We start from the raw sequence: 17,430 nt of genomic DNA, 5'->3' as shown, positions 1-17,430 counted from the left end.
GTTCGACACTTCACGTGGCCTCAGGGTGCACATGGCCTGGCACAAGCGTCGTGGTGACGTCACCACCACTTAGTGGCGAATGGCGGTTGTTGTTGTATGTGTGTGTGTATGTAGGCGCGTATGTGTGTATGTGTACGTGTGTACGTGTGTGTATGTGTGTATGTGTGTGTATGTATGTTTGTGTATGTGTGTGTGTACGTGTGTGTTTGTACGTGTGTGTGTGTGTGTCTGTACGTGTGTATGTGTATATGTGTGTATGTATGTATATGTGTGTGTATGTGTGTGTATGTGTGTGTGTATATACGTGTGTGTGTATGTGTGCGTATGTGTGTATGTGTGTGTGTAAGTGTATGTGTGTATGTGGGAGTATGTGTGTGTGTGTGTATTCGTTTGTATGTGTGTGTATGTGTGCATGTGTGTGTATGTCTGTATGTGTGTATGTGTGTGTATGTGTGTGTGTCTGTACGTGTGTACGTGTGTGTATGTGTGTGTGTGTATGTGTGTACGTACGTGGGTATGTGTGTGTTTGTGTGTGTGTGTACGTGTGTATGTGTGTATGTGTGTGTATGTGTGTGTATGTGTGTATATGTGTATATATGTGTGTATGTATGTATGTGTACGTGTGTACGTGTGTGTGTGCGTGTACGCGCGTGCACGTCCGCTCAGCCCCAACAACTACACCTGGATCTGCGCCACGGTCTCGGGCGAGCGTCTGGCGGCGACGTCCGTGGCGGTCCACCCCAAGTTCTCCGCGGCGACCGGCGGCGGCCACGACGTCGCTATGCTGCGGCTGGGCCAGCCGGCCACGTTGGGGCCGGCAGCAGCCCAGGCGGTGTGCCTGCCCAGTCGACACGAGCAGAGCCCCACGCTGGGACGCAGCTGCCAGGCGCTGGGCTTGAGGCGCAGCGACGGTGGGTAGTGTATAGTGTATAGCTAGTAGGTTAGTGTACGTCATGTAGTGTATAGTGTATAGCTAGTACGTTAGTGTACGTCATGTAGTGTGTAGTGTACAGCTAGTACGTTAGTGTACATCATGTAGTGTGTAGTGTATAGCTAGTAGGTAAGTGTACGTCATGTAGTGTATAGTGTATAGCTAGTAGGTTAGTGTACGTCATGTAGTGTGTAGTGTACAGCTAGTACGTTAGTGTACATCATGTAGTGTGTAGTGTATAGCTAGTACGTTAGTGTACGTCATGTAGTGTATAGTGTATAGCTAGTAGGTTAGTGTACGTCATGTAGTGTATAGTGTATAGCTAGTAGGTTAGTGTACGTGATGTAGTTTATAGTGTATAGCTAGTAGGTTAGTGTACGTCATGTAGTGTATAGTGTATAGCTCGTACGTTAGTGTACGTCATGTAGTGTATAGTGTATAGCTCGTACGTTAGTGTACGTCATGTAGTGTATAGTGTATAGCTAGTAGGTTAGTGTACGTCATGTAGTGTATAGTGTATAGCTAGTAGGTAAGTGTACGTCATGTAGTGTATAGTGTATAGCTAGTAGGTTAGTGTACGTCATGTAGTGTGTAGTGTACAGCTAGTACGTTAGTGTACATCATGTAGTGTGTAGTGTATAGCTAGTACGTTAGTGTACGTCATGTAGTGTATAGTGTATAGCTAGTAGGTTAGTGTACGTCATGTAGTGTATAGTGTATAGCTAGTAGGTTAGTGTACGTCATGTAGTTTATAGTGTATAGCTAGTAGGTTAGTGTACGTCATGTAGTGTATAGTGTATAGCTCGTACGTTAGTGTACGTCATGTAGTGTATAGTGTATAGCTCGTACGTTAGTGTACGTCATGTAGTGTATAGTGTATAGCTAGTAGGTTAGTGTACGTCATGTAGTGTATAGTGTATAGCTAGTAGGTTAGTGTACGTCATGTAGTGTATAGTGTATAGCTAGTAGGTTAGTGTACGTCATGTAGTGTGTAGTGTATAGCTAGTACGTTAGGGTACGTCATGTAGTGTATGGTGTATAGCTAGTACGTTAGTGTACGTCATGTAGTGTATAGTATATAGCTAGTACGTTAGTGTACGTCATGTAGTGTATAGTGTATAGCTCGTACATTAGTGTACGTCATGTAGTGTGTAGTGTATAGCTAGTAGGTTAGTGTACGTCATGTAGTGTATAGTGTATAGCTAGTACGTTAGTGTACGTCATGTAGTGTATAGCTAGTACGTTAGTGTACGTCATGTAGTGTGTAGTGTATAGCTAGTACGTTAGTGTACGTCATGTAGTGTATAGCTAGTACGTTAGTGTACGTCATGTAGTGTGTAGTGTATAGCTAGTACGTTAGTGTACGTCATGTAGTGCATAGCTAGTAGGTTAGTGTACGTCATGTAGTGTATAGTGTATAGCTCGTACGTTAGTGTACGTCATGTAGTGTATAGTGTATAGCTAGTAGGTTAGTGTACGTCATGTAGTGTATAGTGTACAGCTAGTACGTTAGTGTACGTCATGTAGTGTACAGCTAGTACGTTAGTGTACGTCATGTAGTGTGTAGTGTATAGCTAGTACGCTAGTGTACGTCATGTAGTGTGTAGTGTATAGCTAGTACGTTAGTGTACGTCATGTAGTGTGTAGTGTATAGCTAGTAGGTTAGTGTACGTCATGTAGTGTGTAGTGTATAGCTAGTACGTTAGTGTACGTCATGTAGTGTACAGCTAGTACGTTAGTGTACGTCATGTAGTGTATAGCTAGTAGGTTAGTGTACGTCATGTAGTGTGTAGTGTATAGCTAGTACGTTAGTGTACGTCATGTAGTGTATAGTGTATAGCTAGTACGTTAGTGTACGTCATGTAGTGTATAGCTAGTACGTTAGTGTACGTCATGTAGTGTGTAGTGTATAGCTAGTACGTTAGTGTACGTCATGTAGTGTATAGCTAGTACGTTAGTGTACGTCATGTAGTGTGTAGTGTATAGCTAGTACGTTAGTGTACGTCATGTAGTGCATAGCTAGTAGGTTAGTGTACGTCATGTAGTGTATAGTGTATAGCTCGTACGTTAGTGTACGTCATGTAGTGTATAGTGTATAGCTAGTAGGTTAGTGTACGTCACGTAGTGTATAGTGTACAGCTAGTACGTTAGTGTACGTCATGTAGTGTACAGCTAGTACGTTAGTGTACGTCATGTAGTGTGTAGTGTATAGCTAGTACGCTAGTGTACGTCATGTAGTGTGTAGTGTATAGCTAGTACGTTAGTGTACGTCATGTAGTGTGTAGTGTATAGCTAGTACGTTAGTGTACGTCATGTAGTGTACAGCTAGTACGTTAGTGTACGTCATGTAGTGTATAGCTAGTAGGTTAGTGTACGTCATGTAGTGTGTAGTGTATAGCTAGTACGTTAGTGTACGTCATGTAGTGTATAGTGTATAGCTAGTACGTTAGTGTACGTCATGTAGTGTGTAGTGTGTAGCTAGTACGTTAGTGTACGTCATGTAGTGTGTAGTGTATAGCTCGTACGTTAGTGTACGTCATGTAGTGTGTAGTGTATAGCTAGTACGTTAGTGTACGTCATGTAGTGTATAGCTAGTACGTTAGTGTACGTCATGAAGTGTATAGTGTATAGCTAGTACGTTAGTGTACGTCATGTAGTGTATAGTGTATAGCTCGTACGTTAGTGTACGTCATGTAGTGTATAGTGTATAGCTCGTACGTTAGTGTACGTCATGTAGTGTGTAGTGTATAGCTCGTACGTTAGTGTACGTCATGTAGTGTATAGTGTATAGCTCGTACGTTAGTGTACGTCATGTAGTGTATAGTGTATAGCTCGTACGTTAGTGTACGTCATGCAGTGTATAGCTAGTACGTTAGTGTACGTCATGTAGTGTATAGTGTATAGCTAGTACGTTAGTGTACGTCATGTAGTGTATAGCTAGTACGTTAGTGTACGTCATGTAGTGTATAGTGTATAGCTCGTACGTTAGTGTACGTCATGCAGTGTGTAGTGTAAAGCTCGTACGTTAGTGTACGTCATGTAGTGTATAGTGTATAGCTCGTACGTTAGTGTACGTCATGTAGTGTATAGTGTATAGCTAGTACGTTAGTGTACGTCATGTAGTGTGTAGTGTAAAGCTAGTACGTTAGTGTACGTCATGTAGTGTATAGTGTATAGCTAGTACGTTAGTGTTCGTCATGTAGTGTGTAGTATATAGCTAGTACGTTAGTGTACGTCATGTAGTGTATAGTGTATAGCTCGTACGTTAGTGTACGTCATGTAGTGTATAGTGTACAGCTAGTACGTTAGTGTACGTCATGTAGTGTATAGTGTATAGCTAGTACGTTAGTGTACGTCATGTAGTGTGTAGTGTATAGCTAGTACGTTAGTGTACGTCATGTAGTGTAGAGTGTATAGCTAGTACGTTAGTGTACGTCATGTAGTGTGTAGTGTATAGCTAGTACGTTAGTGTACGTCTTGTAGTGTAGCGTGTATAGCTAGTACGTTAGTGTACGTCATGTAGTGTATAGTGTATAGCTCGTACGTTAGTGTACGTCATGTAGTGTATAGTGTATAGCTCGTACGTTAGTGTACGTCATGTAGTGTATAGTGTATAGCTAGTACGTTAGTGTACGTCATGTAGTGTTTAGTGTATAGCTAGTACGTTAGTGTACGTCATGTAGTGTATAGTGTATAGCTAGTACGTTAGTGTACGTCATGTAGTTTGTAGTGTATAGCTAGTACGTCATGTAGTCTGTAGTGTATAGCTAGTACGTTAGGGTACGTCATGTAGTGTATAGTGTATAGCTAGTACGTTAGTGTACGTCATGTAGTGTATAGTGTATAGCTAGTAGGTTAGTGTAAGTCATGTGGTGTGTAGTGTATAGCTAGTACGTTAGTGTACGTCATGTAGTGTGTAGTGTATAGCTAGTACGTTAGTGTACGTCATGTAGTGTGTAGTGTATAGCTAGTACGTTAGTGTACGTCATGTAGTGTATAGTGTACAGCTAGTACGTTAGTGTACGTCATGCAGTGTATAGCTAGTACGTTAGTGTACGTCATGTAGTGTGTAGTGTATAGCTAGTACGTTAGGGTACATCATGTAGTGTATAGTGTACAGCTAGTACGTTAGTGTACGTCATGCAGTGTATAGCTAGTAGGTTAGTGTACGTCATGTAGTGTGCAGTGTATAGCTAGTACGTTAGTGTACGTCATGTAGTGTATAGTGTATAGCTAGTAGGTTAGTGTACGTCATGTAGTGTATAGTGTATAGCTCGTACGTTAGTGTACGTCATGTAGTGTATAGTGTATAGCTCGTACGTTAGTATACGTCATGTAGTGTATAGTGTATAGCTCGTACGTTAGTGTACGTCATGTAGTGTGTAGTGTACAGCTAGTACATTAGTGTACGTCATGTAGTGTATAGTGTATAGCTCGTACGTTAGTGTACGTCATGTAGTGTACAGCTAGTATGTTAGTGTACGTCTTGTAGTGTGTAGTGTATAGCTAGTAGGTTAGTGTACGTCATGTAGTGAATAGTGTACAGCTAGTACGTTAGTGTACGTCATGTAGTGTATAGTGTACAGCTAGTACGTTAGTGTACGTCATGTAGTGTATAGTGTATAGCTAGTACGTTAGTGTACGTCATGTAGTGTATAGCTAGTAGGTTAGTGTACGTCATGTAGTGGTAAGTGTATAGCTAGTACGTTAGTGTACGTCATGTAGTGTATAGTGTATAGCTAGTACGTTAGTGTACGTCATGTAGTGTATAGCTAGTACGTTAGTGTACGTCATGTAGTGTGTAGTGTATAGATAGTACGTTAGTGTACGTCATGTAGTGTGTAGTGTATAGCTAGTACGTTAGTGTACGTCATGTAGTGTAGAGTGTATAGCTAGTACGTTAGTATACGTCATGTAGTGTATAGTGTATAGCTAGTACGTTAGTGTACGTCATGTAGTGTATAGTGTATAGCTAGTACGTTAGGGTACGTCATATAGTGTATAGTGTATAGCTAGTACGATAGTGTACGTCATGTAGTGTGTAGCTAGTACGTTAGTGTACTTCATGTAGTGTATAGTGTATAGCTCGTACGTTAGTGTACGTCATGTAGTGTATAGTGTATAGCTCGTACGTTAGTGTACGTCATGTAGTGTATAGCTAGTACGTTAGTGTACATCATGTAGTGTATAGTGTATAGCTAGTACGTTAGTGTACGTCATGTAGTGTGTAGTGTACAGCTCGTACGTTAGTGTACGTCATGTAGTGTATAGTGTATAGCTAGTAGGTTAGTGTACGTCATGTAGTGTGTAGTGTACAGCTAGTACGTTAGTGTACGTCATGTAGTGTATAGTGTATAGCTAGTACGTTAGTGTACGTCATGTAGTTTATAGCTAGTACGTTAGTGTACGTCATGTAGTGTATAGTGTATAGCTCGTGCGTTAGTGTACTTCATGTAGTGTATAGTGTATAGCTAGTACGTTAGTGTACGTCATGTAGTGTATAGTGTATAGCTCGTACATTAGTGTACGTCATGTAGTGTGTAGTGTATAGCTCGTACGTTAGTGTACGTCATGTAGTGTATAGTGTATAGCTCGTACGTTAGTGTACGTCATGTAGTGTATAGTGTATAGCTCGTACATTAGTGTACGTCATGTAGTGTATAGTGTATAGCTCGTACGTTAGTGTACGTCATGTAGTGTATAGCGAGTACGTTAGGGTACGTCATGTAGTTTATAGCTAGTACGTTAGTGTACGTCATGTAGTGTATAGTGTATAGCTAGTACGTTAGTGTACGTCATGTAGTGTATAGTGTATAGCTAGTACGTTAGTGTACGTCATGTAGTGTATATTGTATAGCTAGTACGTTAGGGTACGTCATGTTGTGTATAGTGTATAGCTAGTACGTTAGTGTATGTCACGTAGTGTATAGTGTATAGCTAGTACGTTAGTGTACGTCATGTAGTGTGTAGTGTATAGCTAGTACGTTAGTGTACGTCTTGTAGTGTAGCGTGTATAGCTAGTACGTTAGTGTACGTCATGTAGTGTATAGTGTATAGCTAGTACGTTAGTGTACGTCATGTAGTTTGTAGTGTATAGCTAGTACATTAGGGTACGTCATGTTGTGTATAGTGTATAGCTAGTACGTTAGTGTACGTCATGTAGTGTATAGTGTATAGCTCGTGCGTTAGTGTACGTCATGTAGTGTATAGTGTATAGCTCGTACGTTAGTGTACGTCATGTAGTGTATAGTGTATAGCTCGTACATTAGTGTACGTCATGTAGTGTGTAGTGTACAGCTAGTACGTTAGTGTACGTCATGTAGTGTATAGTGTATAGCTCGTGCGTTAGTGTACTTCATGTAGTGTATAGTGTATAGCTAGTACGTTAGTGTACGTCATGTAGTGTATAGTGTATAGCTCGTACATTAGTGTACGTCATGTAGTGTATAGTGTATAGCTCGTACGTTAGTGTACGTCATGTAGTGTATAGCGAGTACGTTAGGGTACGTCATGTAGTTTATAGCTAGTACGTTAGTGTACGTCATGTAGTGTATAGTGTATAGCTAGTACGTTAGTGTACGTCATGTAGTGTATAGTGTATAGCTAGTACGTTAGTGTACGTCATGTAGTGTATATTGTATAGCTAGTACGTTAGGGTACGTCATGTTGTGTATAGTGTATAGCTAGTACGTTAGTGTACGTCACGTAGTGTATAGTGTATAGCTAGTACGTTAGTGTACGTCATGTAGTGTGTAGTGTATAGCTAGTACGTTAGTGTACGTCATGTAGTGTATAGTGTATAGCTCGTGCGTTAGTGTTCTTCATGTAGTGTATAGTGTATAGCTAGTACGTTAGTGTACGTCATGTAGTGTATAGTGTATAGCTCGTACATTAGTGTACGTCATGTAGTGTATAGTGTATAGCTCGTACGTTAGTGTACGTCATGTAGTGTATAGCGAGTACGTTAGGGTACGTCATGTAGTTTATAGCTAGTACGTTAGTGTTCGTCATGTAGTGTATAGTGTATAGCTAGTACGTTAGTGTACGTCATGTAGTGTATAGTGTATAGCTAGTACGTTAGTGTACGTCATGTAGTGTATATTGTATAGCTAGTACGTTAGGGTACGTCATGTTGTGTATAGTGTATAGCTTGTACGTTAGTGTACGTCACGTAGTGTATAGTGTATAGCTAGTACGTTAGTGTACGTCATGTAGTGTGTAGTGTATAGCTAGTACGTTAGTGTACGTCTTGTAGTGTAGCGTGTATAGCTAGTACGTTAGTGTACGTCATGTAGTGTATAGTGTATAGCTAGTACGTTAGTGTACGTCATGTAGTTTGTAGTGTATAGCTAGTACGTTAGGGTACGTCATGTTGTGTATAGTGTATAGCTAGTACGTTAGTGTACGTCATGTAGTGTATAGTGTATAGCTCGTGCGTTAGTGTACGTCATGTAGTGCATAGTGTACAGCTAGTACGTTAGTGTACGTCATGTAGTGTATAGTGTATATCTAATGTACTGGAATACGTCATTTAGTGTACGTGCGTGACGTTATCGGCGATAACATTAGCAACGATTCCTGATGATGTCACGGCCAGTGCGCCTGTGACATCATCATCATCATCATCTACACCTGTGACATCATCGTCGTGTCTCCCCCCCCCCCCCCCCCCCCCCGCTAAACGCCCCACCCCCCAGGCTCTGTGTCGGCCCCCGCCGCTGAGGGCAACGTGCGCGTGGTGAACGAGTCACTTTGCAGGCAGGCATGGGGCAACTTCACCCGCGGGATGATGATGTGTGCAGCCAAGCGTCAGGGTTGGGCCAGTAGCTGTCAGGTGACCCCAACACTACACCGTACACTACACTATACACTACACGATACACTACACTATACACTACACGTTACACTGCACGATACACGACACTACTATACACTACACTATACACTACACTATACACTACACTATACACTACACGATACACTACACTATACACTACACTATACACTACACGTTACACTGCACGATACACGACACTACTATACACTACACTATACACTACACTATACACTACACTATACACTACACTATACACGACACTACTATACACTACACTATACACTACACTATACACTACACTGTACACTACACCACACACTACAATATACACTATACTATACACTACATTATACACTACACGATACACTACACTATACACTACACTATACACTACACTATACATTTACTACACACTACCCTATACACTACACTACACACTACAATATACACTACACCACACACTACACTATACACTACACTATACACTACACTACACTATACACTACACTATACACTACACTATACACTACACTATACACTACACGATAAACTACACTATACACTACACGATACACTACACTACTATACACTACACGATACACTACACGATACATTACACTATACACTACACTACACACTACACTACACTATACAATACACTATACACTACACTATACACTACAATATACACTACATTATACACTACACTAAACACTACACTATACACGACACTACTATACACTACACTATACACTACACTACACACTAGACACTACACTATACACTACACTATACACTACACTATACACTACACTATACACTACACTATACACTAAACGCTACAAAATACACTACACTATACACTACACGATACACGACACTATACATACATACAACAACAACCGCCATTCGCCACTAAGTGGCGGTGACGTCACCACGATGCTTGTGCCAGGCTATGTGCACCCTGAGGCCACGTGAAGTGTCGAACGCCCGCTGGCAGGAGGTCACGGGGCAGACCCAGGTGCCACGGGTCGACTGACTGAGATGACTGGCTGATGCGCCACCTGTGCCCCCTACTGTGCCAACCTGCTGTGCTTTAGCCACGCGACACTCCGCTCGTTGTTGTGAGCATCGCTCCTCCGCCCTCCGTTGTTGTTGGAGGGCGACTGCCTCCAACTGCCCAGTAGCAGCGTCCTTCACGAGCCTCCTCCACAGAGGCCGATCTTGACACCGCTGGTACCGGTCATCGGCAAGTCCACTCAGCTCCAAGTCCTCCTGTACCACGTCACTCCATCTCTTCTCTAGCCCGTGCCGCGCCCATTTAGCCCCCTCGATCCGGCCGAACAAAAGCTGTTTCGGCATGCGGTGGCTGGGCATGCGGGCTACATGACCCAGCCAACGCAGCCGTGCCTGCCGGAGGAGCTCACCGATGGGACCTTGCCCAGATCTTTCAAGGATTTGTGAGCTCCTCACACAATCCAGCCTGGTTAAACCCAGGATGGATCGTAGGCAGGCCAGCCTAAATGTTTCTAACCGGCAAGGATGTTCCATTAGGGGGGTCCACGTTTCACAAGCGTAGAGAAGGGAGGGAATGACCGTGGCTGAGAAGACCTGAAGCTTCGTGCGGAGCGACAGACCAGGCAGCTTCCACACAGCGTTACGCAACTGAAAAAAATATATTGTCGCTCGACTGATTCGGAGTGTGACCTCCGCTGCCAAACCGGAGCCGGTCATGAGCACACTGCCCAGTTATGGGAAACTCTCCACTCGCTCCACAACTGCCCCATCACCGACTGGGAGTTGTGGGGGCGGAGTGTCCGATCGTACAAAATACTCAGGCGGGTGCTTAGTTTTGGTGGGGCTGATGGTAAGGCCCCACCTCTTAGTGGCACGCTCCAGTTTCTGCAGAAGTGTCTCCAACTCCTCCTCTGAATGAGCAGCAATTACCAAATCATCGGCATACATAACGTGGTTGAGCAATATGGAGCCATCCCTTGACCGCACCCGGGCATCGATCAGCCTTCCATTATATCTGTACCAAATGGAAATTCCCCTGGTACAGCTATTAAAGGCTTCACGAACTACGTGCTCAAAATAGATGTTAAATAATGTGGGAGCCAGAGGACATCCCTGTCGCACCCCAAGGTGTACAGGAAATGGCTCTGTCTCCCGGCCACGTAGTATTAACCAGGGCCGCTCACCATCATGAAGGTCCTTAATGATCGTGAGCAGAGGGTCAGGGACTGTGAAAGCACAAACAACAACCCAGAACCCAGGCCTACTGATGGTATCATAGGCCTTGCCCAGGTTAATAAAGCAGAGATGTAGGTCTTACTGGAATTCCCTACACCTCTGCTGTAGCAGACGGACAGAAAATATGGCATCTGTGCAAGACCGCCTTTACCTGAAACCGCATTGGGGCTCTGCAAGCCTCTCCTCAGCGTGCCTAGCAAGGCGATGTTGAATAATCCTCGCCAGTATTTTCCTGGCACACTGAGGAGTGAGATGCCTTTTAGTTGTTAAAGTCTGTAAAGTCCCCCTTCTTAAAGAAGTGGACCACTAGGGCATATTTTCAATCCTGCGGAACCCGTCCAGTGGTCCAGACTGTTGTTATGATGTCATGCAGGGCAGTCTGTGCACAAACGCCACCCTCCCTCAGCATTTCCCTTGCGAGATCATCTCTGCCCAGTGCCTTTCCTAGTCTCAGACTCTGGATCGCCTTCAGTACATCCTCAAGTGATGGCACCTCAACCAGCCACTCACAGGGGGTGACTTCTTCCAATATTTGAGGCACCGCAGCCTCAGCAGGGTCATCCCCACTTTGTGCAACGATGTTTTCCTGGCGGAGGGATTTCCCCTCTCCCAGGACCTCACAGAAATGCTCAGCAAATCTGCCAACCTGTTCCTGGAGGTCAGAGATTGGATCTCCTTTTTTTCCCCTAATGATGGTAATAGGTGTGGCACTGCAGGTTACTTTTCTGATAGAGTTAAATAGGGATTTGTGATCACGGGCCACTGAGGCAGACTCCATCTCCTCAGCAACCCGCGACCACCATCCATCTTTGCAGCGCCTCAAGGCTCTCCGAACCTCCGAGTGAAGGCTGCGGTAAGACTCCTCATTCTCTGACGTGGGATGCTGTAGACGATGAGAGTGGGCCTGTCGGTTTTTCTCAGCCAGCCTGAACAGCTCCTCTGTCAGCCAGGGTCTCCGGAGAGATCTGGACCGCGTACCCAAAGCAGCCATTGCAGCTGCATGAGTCACAGTCCTAAACCTTGCCCATTTACCCTCGCCATCAGGAGGAGTGTGGGACGATGCCAACCCCTGCCACAAGCGATGATGAAATTCTCGCTTCCAACTTTCATCAGCTAACTGAGACCAGGCCACCTTAGGTTAGAATGGGGTCCTGGGTGTATACCCACCACTGGAGTGAAAGAATGGCAGGCGCATCTTACAGATCACAAGTCGATGGTCAGAGGGCAGATCAGCTCTACGGTAGGTCCTGGTGTCAAGGACATGGGCCTGCATCCGTTGATCCGTCACTATGTAGTCCTGCAGATGTTCTTGCTTGGACCCGGCATGCATCCATGATGTTGTGTGGATGCGCCGATGCCGGAACAGCGTGTTGCTAATTACAAGCCCATGGGCTGTACACAAATCTAGCAGCCTCCTACCGTTGTTATTGAGCTGATCTGGCCCATGCCTTCCAATCACTCCAGACCAGGTTCCAGCAACATGACCACCTCAAGCATTGAAGTCACCCAACAAGATGACTCTATCCTGAGGGGCCACTTTAGCCAGCACCTGTGACAGGAGGTCATAGAAGGCATCTGACTCATCGGCCTTGTCTGCATCCCTCCACTGATGTTCGTCTTCGGTGGGGGCATAAGTAACCACGACCACCACTCCTCGCCTCTGATTTATCGGAAAGCGAGCCCAAAGTAGCCTGGGGCTTACAGGTTCTCACGCCTCACCGCCACGCCCCCATGCCCCCTTCATTATTTTGTTCAGAAGAAGAGCCACACCCTGTTGTTTGGCAGTCTCCTGCCCCGTGTATAGGACTGTCCACACCTCACATGTACACACGCACATATACAGACACACACAAACATACAGACACACACACAAACGGATAATGGGTGTCCCAACCTGGATTCACGAAACATCATCAAAGTCAATCCACCGTCCGCCTTTCTGCCTTTCTCAGCTGGGCCAGGGCGGTGGCGTCTTCTGCCTGGGCACGGACAGGAGGTGGTACCTGACAGGCATCGACAGCCGCCCTGCCGACTGTGCAAACGCCACCCAGCCGGCCGCCTACGGGCGCGTGTGGAAATCCCTCGCCTGGATCGAGGGGAACCTCCCTTACTGACGACGGCGAAGCGCCTCTGGCTCTGCTCTCATCCAGATAGCCGGATAGCCGGATAGCCAGCCAGCCAGATATCCAGATAGCAAGTTAACCAGATAGCCAACTAGCCAGATAGCTAGCCAGCCAGATAGCTAGAAAGCCAACTCGCCAGATAACCGGCTAGCCGGCCAGCCAGATATCCAGATAGCAAGTTAACCAGATAACCAACTAGCCAGATAGCTAGCAAGCCAGATAGCCAGATAGCCAGCCAGCCAGATATCCAGATAGCAAGTTAACCAGATAGCCAACTAGCCAGATAGCTAGCCAGCCAGATAGCTAGAAAGCCAGCTAGCCAGATAACCATCTAGCCAGCCAGCTAGATATGCAGATAGCAAGTTAACCAGATAGCTAACTATCCAGATAGCTAGCCAGCCAGATAGCCAGATAGCCAGCCAGCCAGATATCCAGATAGCAAGTGAACCAGATAGCCAACTAGCCAGACAGCTAGCCAGCCAGATAGCCACATAGCCAGATAGCCAGCTCGCCAGCCAGCCAGATAGCTAGCTAGCCAGAGAGCTAGCCAGCCAGATAGCCAGCTAGCCAGAGAGCCAGATGACCAGCTAGCCAGCCAGACAGCTATCCAGATAGCAAGTTAACCAGATAACCAACTAGGCAAATAGCTAGCCAGCCAGATAGCCAGATAGCCAGCCAGCAAGACAGCCACATAACCAGTTAGCCAGCCAGCCAGATAACCACATAGCCAGTTAGCCAGCCAGTCAGATAGCCACATAGCCAGCTAGCCAGCCAGCCAGATAGCTAGCTAGCCAGCTAACCAGCTAGCCAGGCAGACAGATAGCTAGTTAGACAGATAGCCAGCTAGATAGACAGCTAGCTAGATACCCAGCCAGCTAGACACCCAGCCAGCTAGATAGCCAGCCAGCTAGATAGCCAGCCAGCTAGATATCCAGCTAGCTAGCTAGATATCCAGCCAGCTAGTTGGTCAGATAGCCAGCCAGCTAGCCAGCTAGATAGCCAGCTAGCCAGCTAGATAGCCAGCCAGCTAGATAGCCAGCGAGCCAGCTAGATAGCCAGCCAGCTAGATAGCCAGCTAGCCAGCTAGATAGCCAGCCAGCTAGATAGCCAGCTAGCCAGCTAGATAGCCAGCCAGCTAGATAGCCAGCCAGCTAGATAGCCAGCTAGCCAGCTAGATAGCCAGCCAGCTAGATAGCCAGCTAGCCAGCCAGCTAGTCAGATAGCCAGCTAGATAGCCAGCTAGCCAGCTAGATAGTGAGATCGCTACAGGCCTACAGCTACCGCTATCGCTGTCGCTCTTGGGAGGAGAGAATGAAGTTACCATTTTACTATATTTTTTAAATAATATATTTACATATATATCATGTCAATATATTTTATGAATCTTCTTCTTTGCCTTTTAAGGGAAACGTATTGTGGCTCGAGTTAAACCTCCAATTTCCTTTCGATTTTTATATGCTTAGTTCTTTCGGTAAAGTCACGTTGAAGGGAAACAATAAAATAATAAAATATATATAAAACAATAAAAAAATTCTCACGACGTTTCGACCATCTTGGCTTTTGTGGCACGGACGATCGGTGACACTCACTGACGTCACGCACGAGCGGTGACACTCACTGACGTCACAGACGAGCTGTGACACTCAAAGACGTCACGCACGAGCGGTGACACCCACTGACGTCACGCACGAGCGGTGACACTCACTGACGTCACGCACGAGCGGTGACACTCACTGACGTCACGCACGAGCGGTGACACTCACTGACGTCACGCACGAGCGGTGACACTCACGGACGTCACTCGCGAGCGGTGACACTGACGTCACGCGCGAGCGGTGACACCGACGTCACGGACGAGCTGTGACACTCACTGACGTCACGGACGAGCGGTGACACTCACGGACGTCACTCAGTGTGGGGTGTTTTTTTCGCAGTGTAAATTTTGTGGTGATGCACACACAGACAAAGCTCCCCCAGGTAGCCTCTAGCAGGGCTGTCGGGGCAAGTGCTGCTAGTGGCGAGTAGCACCACCTATGATGTACACACAGAGACAAAGCTCCCCCAGGTAGCCTCTAGCAGGGCTGTAGGGGCAAGTGCTGCTAGTGGCGAGTAGCACCACCTATGATGTACACACAGACAAAGCTCCCCTAGGTAGCCTCTAATAGGGCTGAAGGGACAAGTTATTTAGTGAGTAGCAGCACCTATGAAGGCTGGCAACTGTGGCTACACATGAGGGGGTGGGTGGCCAGCACCACGCCCGGCCGCCTTTGTCTCCCTAGTGGCGATGTTTTACACACCGCACCAGGTATTTTTTTGAGGCCGAGTCGACCTAGGGGAGACCCAGGACCGGTGAAGATAATCGTCTCCGGTTTTGGCCCGGAGAAAGAATCGAACCCGGGTCAAGGGGTTCGTAGCCCAGCGTAGCGATAACCACTACACCCACCACTCCCTACACATACACACACACAGTTATACACACGTACACAATACACAGGTACACACACAAACACACGTACACAATACACAAGTAGACACACAAACACACGTACACAATACACAGGTACACACACACACGTACACAATACACAGGTACACACACACACACGTACAAAATACACAGGTACACACACACACACGTACACAATACACAGGTACACACACGTACAAAATACACAGGTACACACACACACGTACACAATACACAGGTACACACACACACGTACACAATACACAGGCACACACACACACGTACACAATACACAGGTACACACACACACGTACACAATACACAGGCACACACACACACACGTACACAATACACAGGTACACACACACACGTACACAATACACAGGCACGCACACACGTACACAATACACAGGTACACACACAGTACACAATACACAGGTACACACACACACGTACACAATACACAGTACACACACACACGTACACAATACACAGGTACACACACAGTACACAATACACAGGTACATACTACACAGGTACACAATACACTGGTACACACTACACAGGTACACACACACACACATGTACACAATACACACACACAGTACACAATACACAGGCACACACACACAGTACACAATACACAGGTACACACACAGTACACAATACACACACAGTACACAATACACAGGTACACACACACAGTACACAATACACAGGTACACACACACGTACACAATACACAATACACAGGTACACACACACACACGTACACAGGTACACACACACACGTACACAATACACAGGAACACACACACACAGTACACAATACACAGGTACACACACACAGTACACAATACACAGGCACACACACACACACGTACACAATACACAGGTACACACACACGTACACAATACAAAGGTACACACAGTACACAATACACAGGTACATACTACACAGGTACACAATACACTGGTACACACTACACAGGTACACACACACATGTACACAATACACACACACAGTACACAATACACAGGCACACACACACAGTACACAGTACACAGGTACACACACAGTACACAATACACACACAGTACACAATACACAGGTACACACACACACGTACACAATACACAATACACTGGTACACATACACGTACACAGGTACACACACACACGGACACAACACAGGTACACACACACAGTACACAATACACAGGTACACACACACAGTACACAATACACAGGCACACACACACACACGTACACAATACACAGGTACACACAGTACACAATACACAGGTACATACTACACAGGTACACAATATACAGGTACACACTACACAGGTACACACACACACATGTACACAATAAACACACAGTACACAATACACAGGCACACACACGCAGTACACAATACACAGGTACACACACACAGTACACAATACACACACACAGTACACAATACACAGGTACACACACACAATACACAGGTACACACACACACGTACACAATACACAGGTACACACACACAATACACTGCTACACACACACACACGTACACAATACACAGGTACACACACACACGCACACAATACACAGGTACACACACAATACACAGGTACACAATACACACACACACGTACACAATACACAGGTACACACACACACGTACACAATACACAGGTCCACACACGCATGTACACAATACACAGGTACACACACACGTACACAATACACAAGTACACACACACACGTACACAATACACAGGTACACACACACAATACACAGCTACACACACACACACGTACAC

General features: G+C 45.6%; 1 protein-coding gene across 1 annotated transcript in view; it reads left to right on the top strand.

Moving 5' to 3' along the window:
- LOC142907331 (chymotrypsinogen B-like) overlaps positions 1–14,265 on the top strand; it is a 55,792-nt gene extending 41,527 nt beyond the window's left edge. The window contains exons 5-7 of the mRNA XM_076056742.1: positions 667–911; positions 8,629–8,765; positions 12,974–14,265. Coding sequence (XP_075912857.1) covers positions 667–911; positions 8,629–8,765; positions 12,974–13,135 — 544 coding nt within the window. The 3' untranslated portion in view covers positions 13,136–14,265. The remainder of the gene's footprint in view (positions 1–666; positions 912–8,628; positions 8,766–12,973) is intronic.
- Positions 14,266–17,430: the final 3,165 nt, after the last annotated feature.

This window comes from Petromyzon marinus, chromosome 77 (genome assembly GCF_048934315.1).
Source record: "Petromyzon marinus isolate PM22_M1 ecotype Great Lakes invasive population chromosome 77, UKy_Petmar_22M1.pri1.0, whole genome shotgun sequence".
Taxonomy (NCBI): domain Eukaryota; kingdom Metazoa; phylum Chordata; class Hyperoartia; order Petromyzontiformes; family Petromyzontidae; genus Petromyzon; species Petromyzon marinus.
This window is presented reverse-complemented; position numbering and strand designations above follow the sequence as displayed.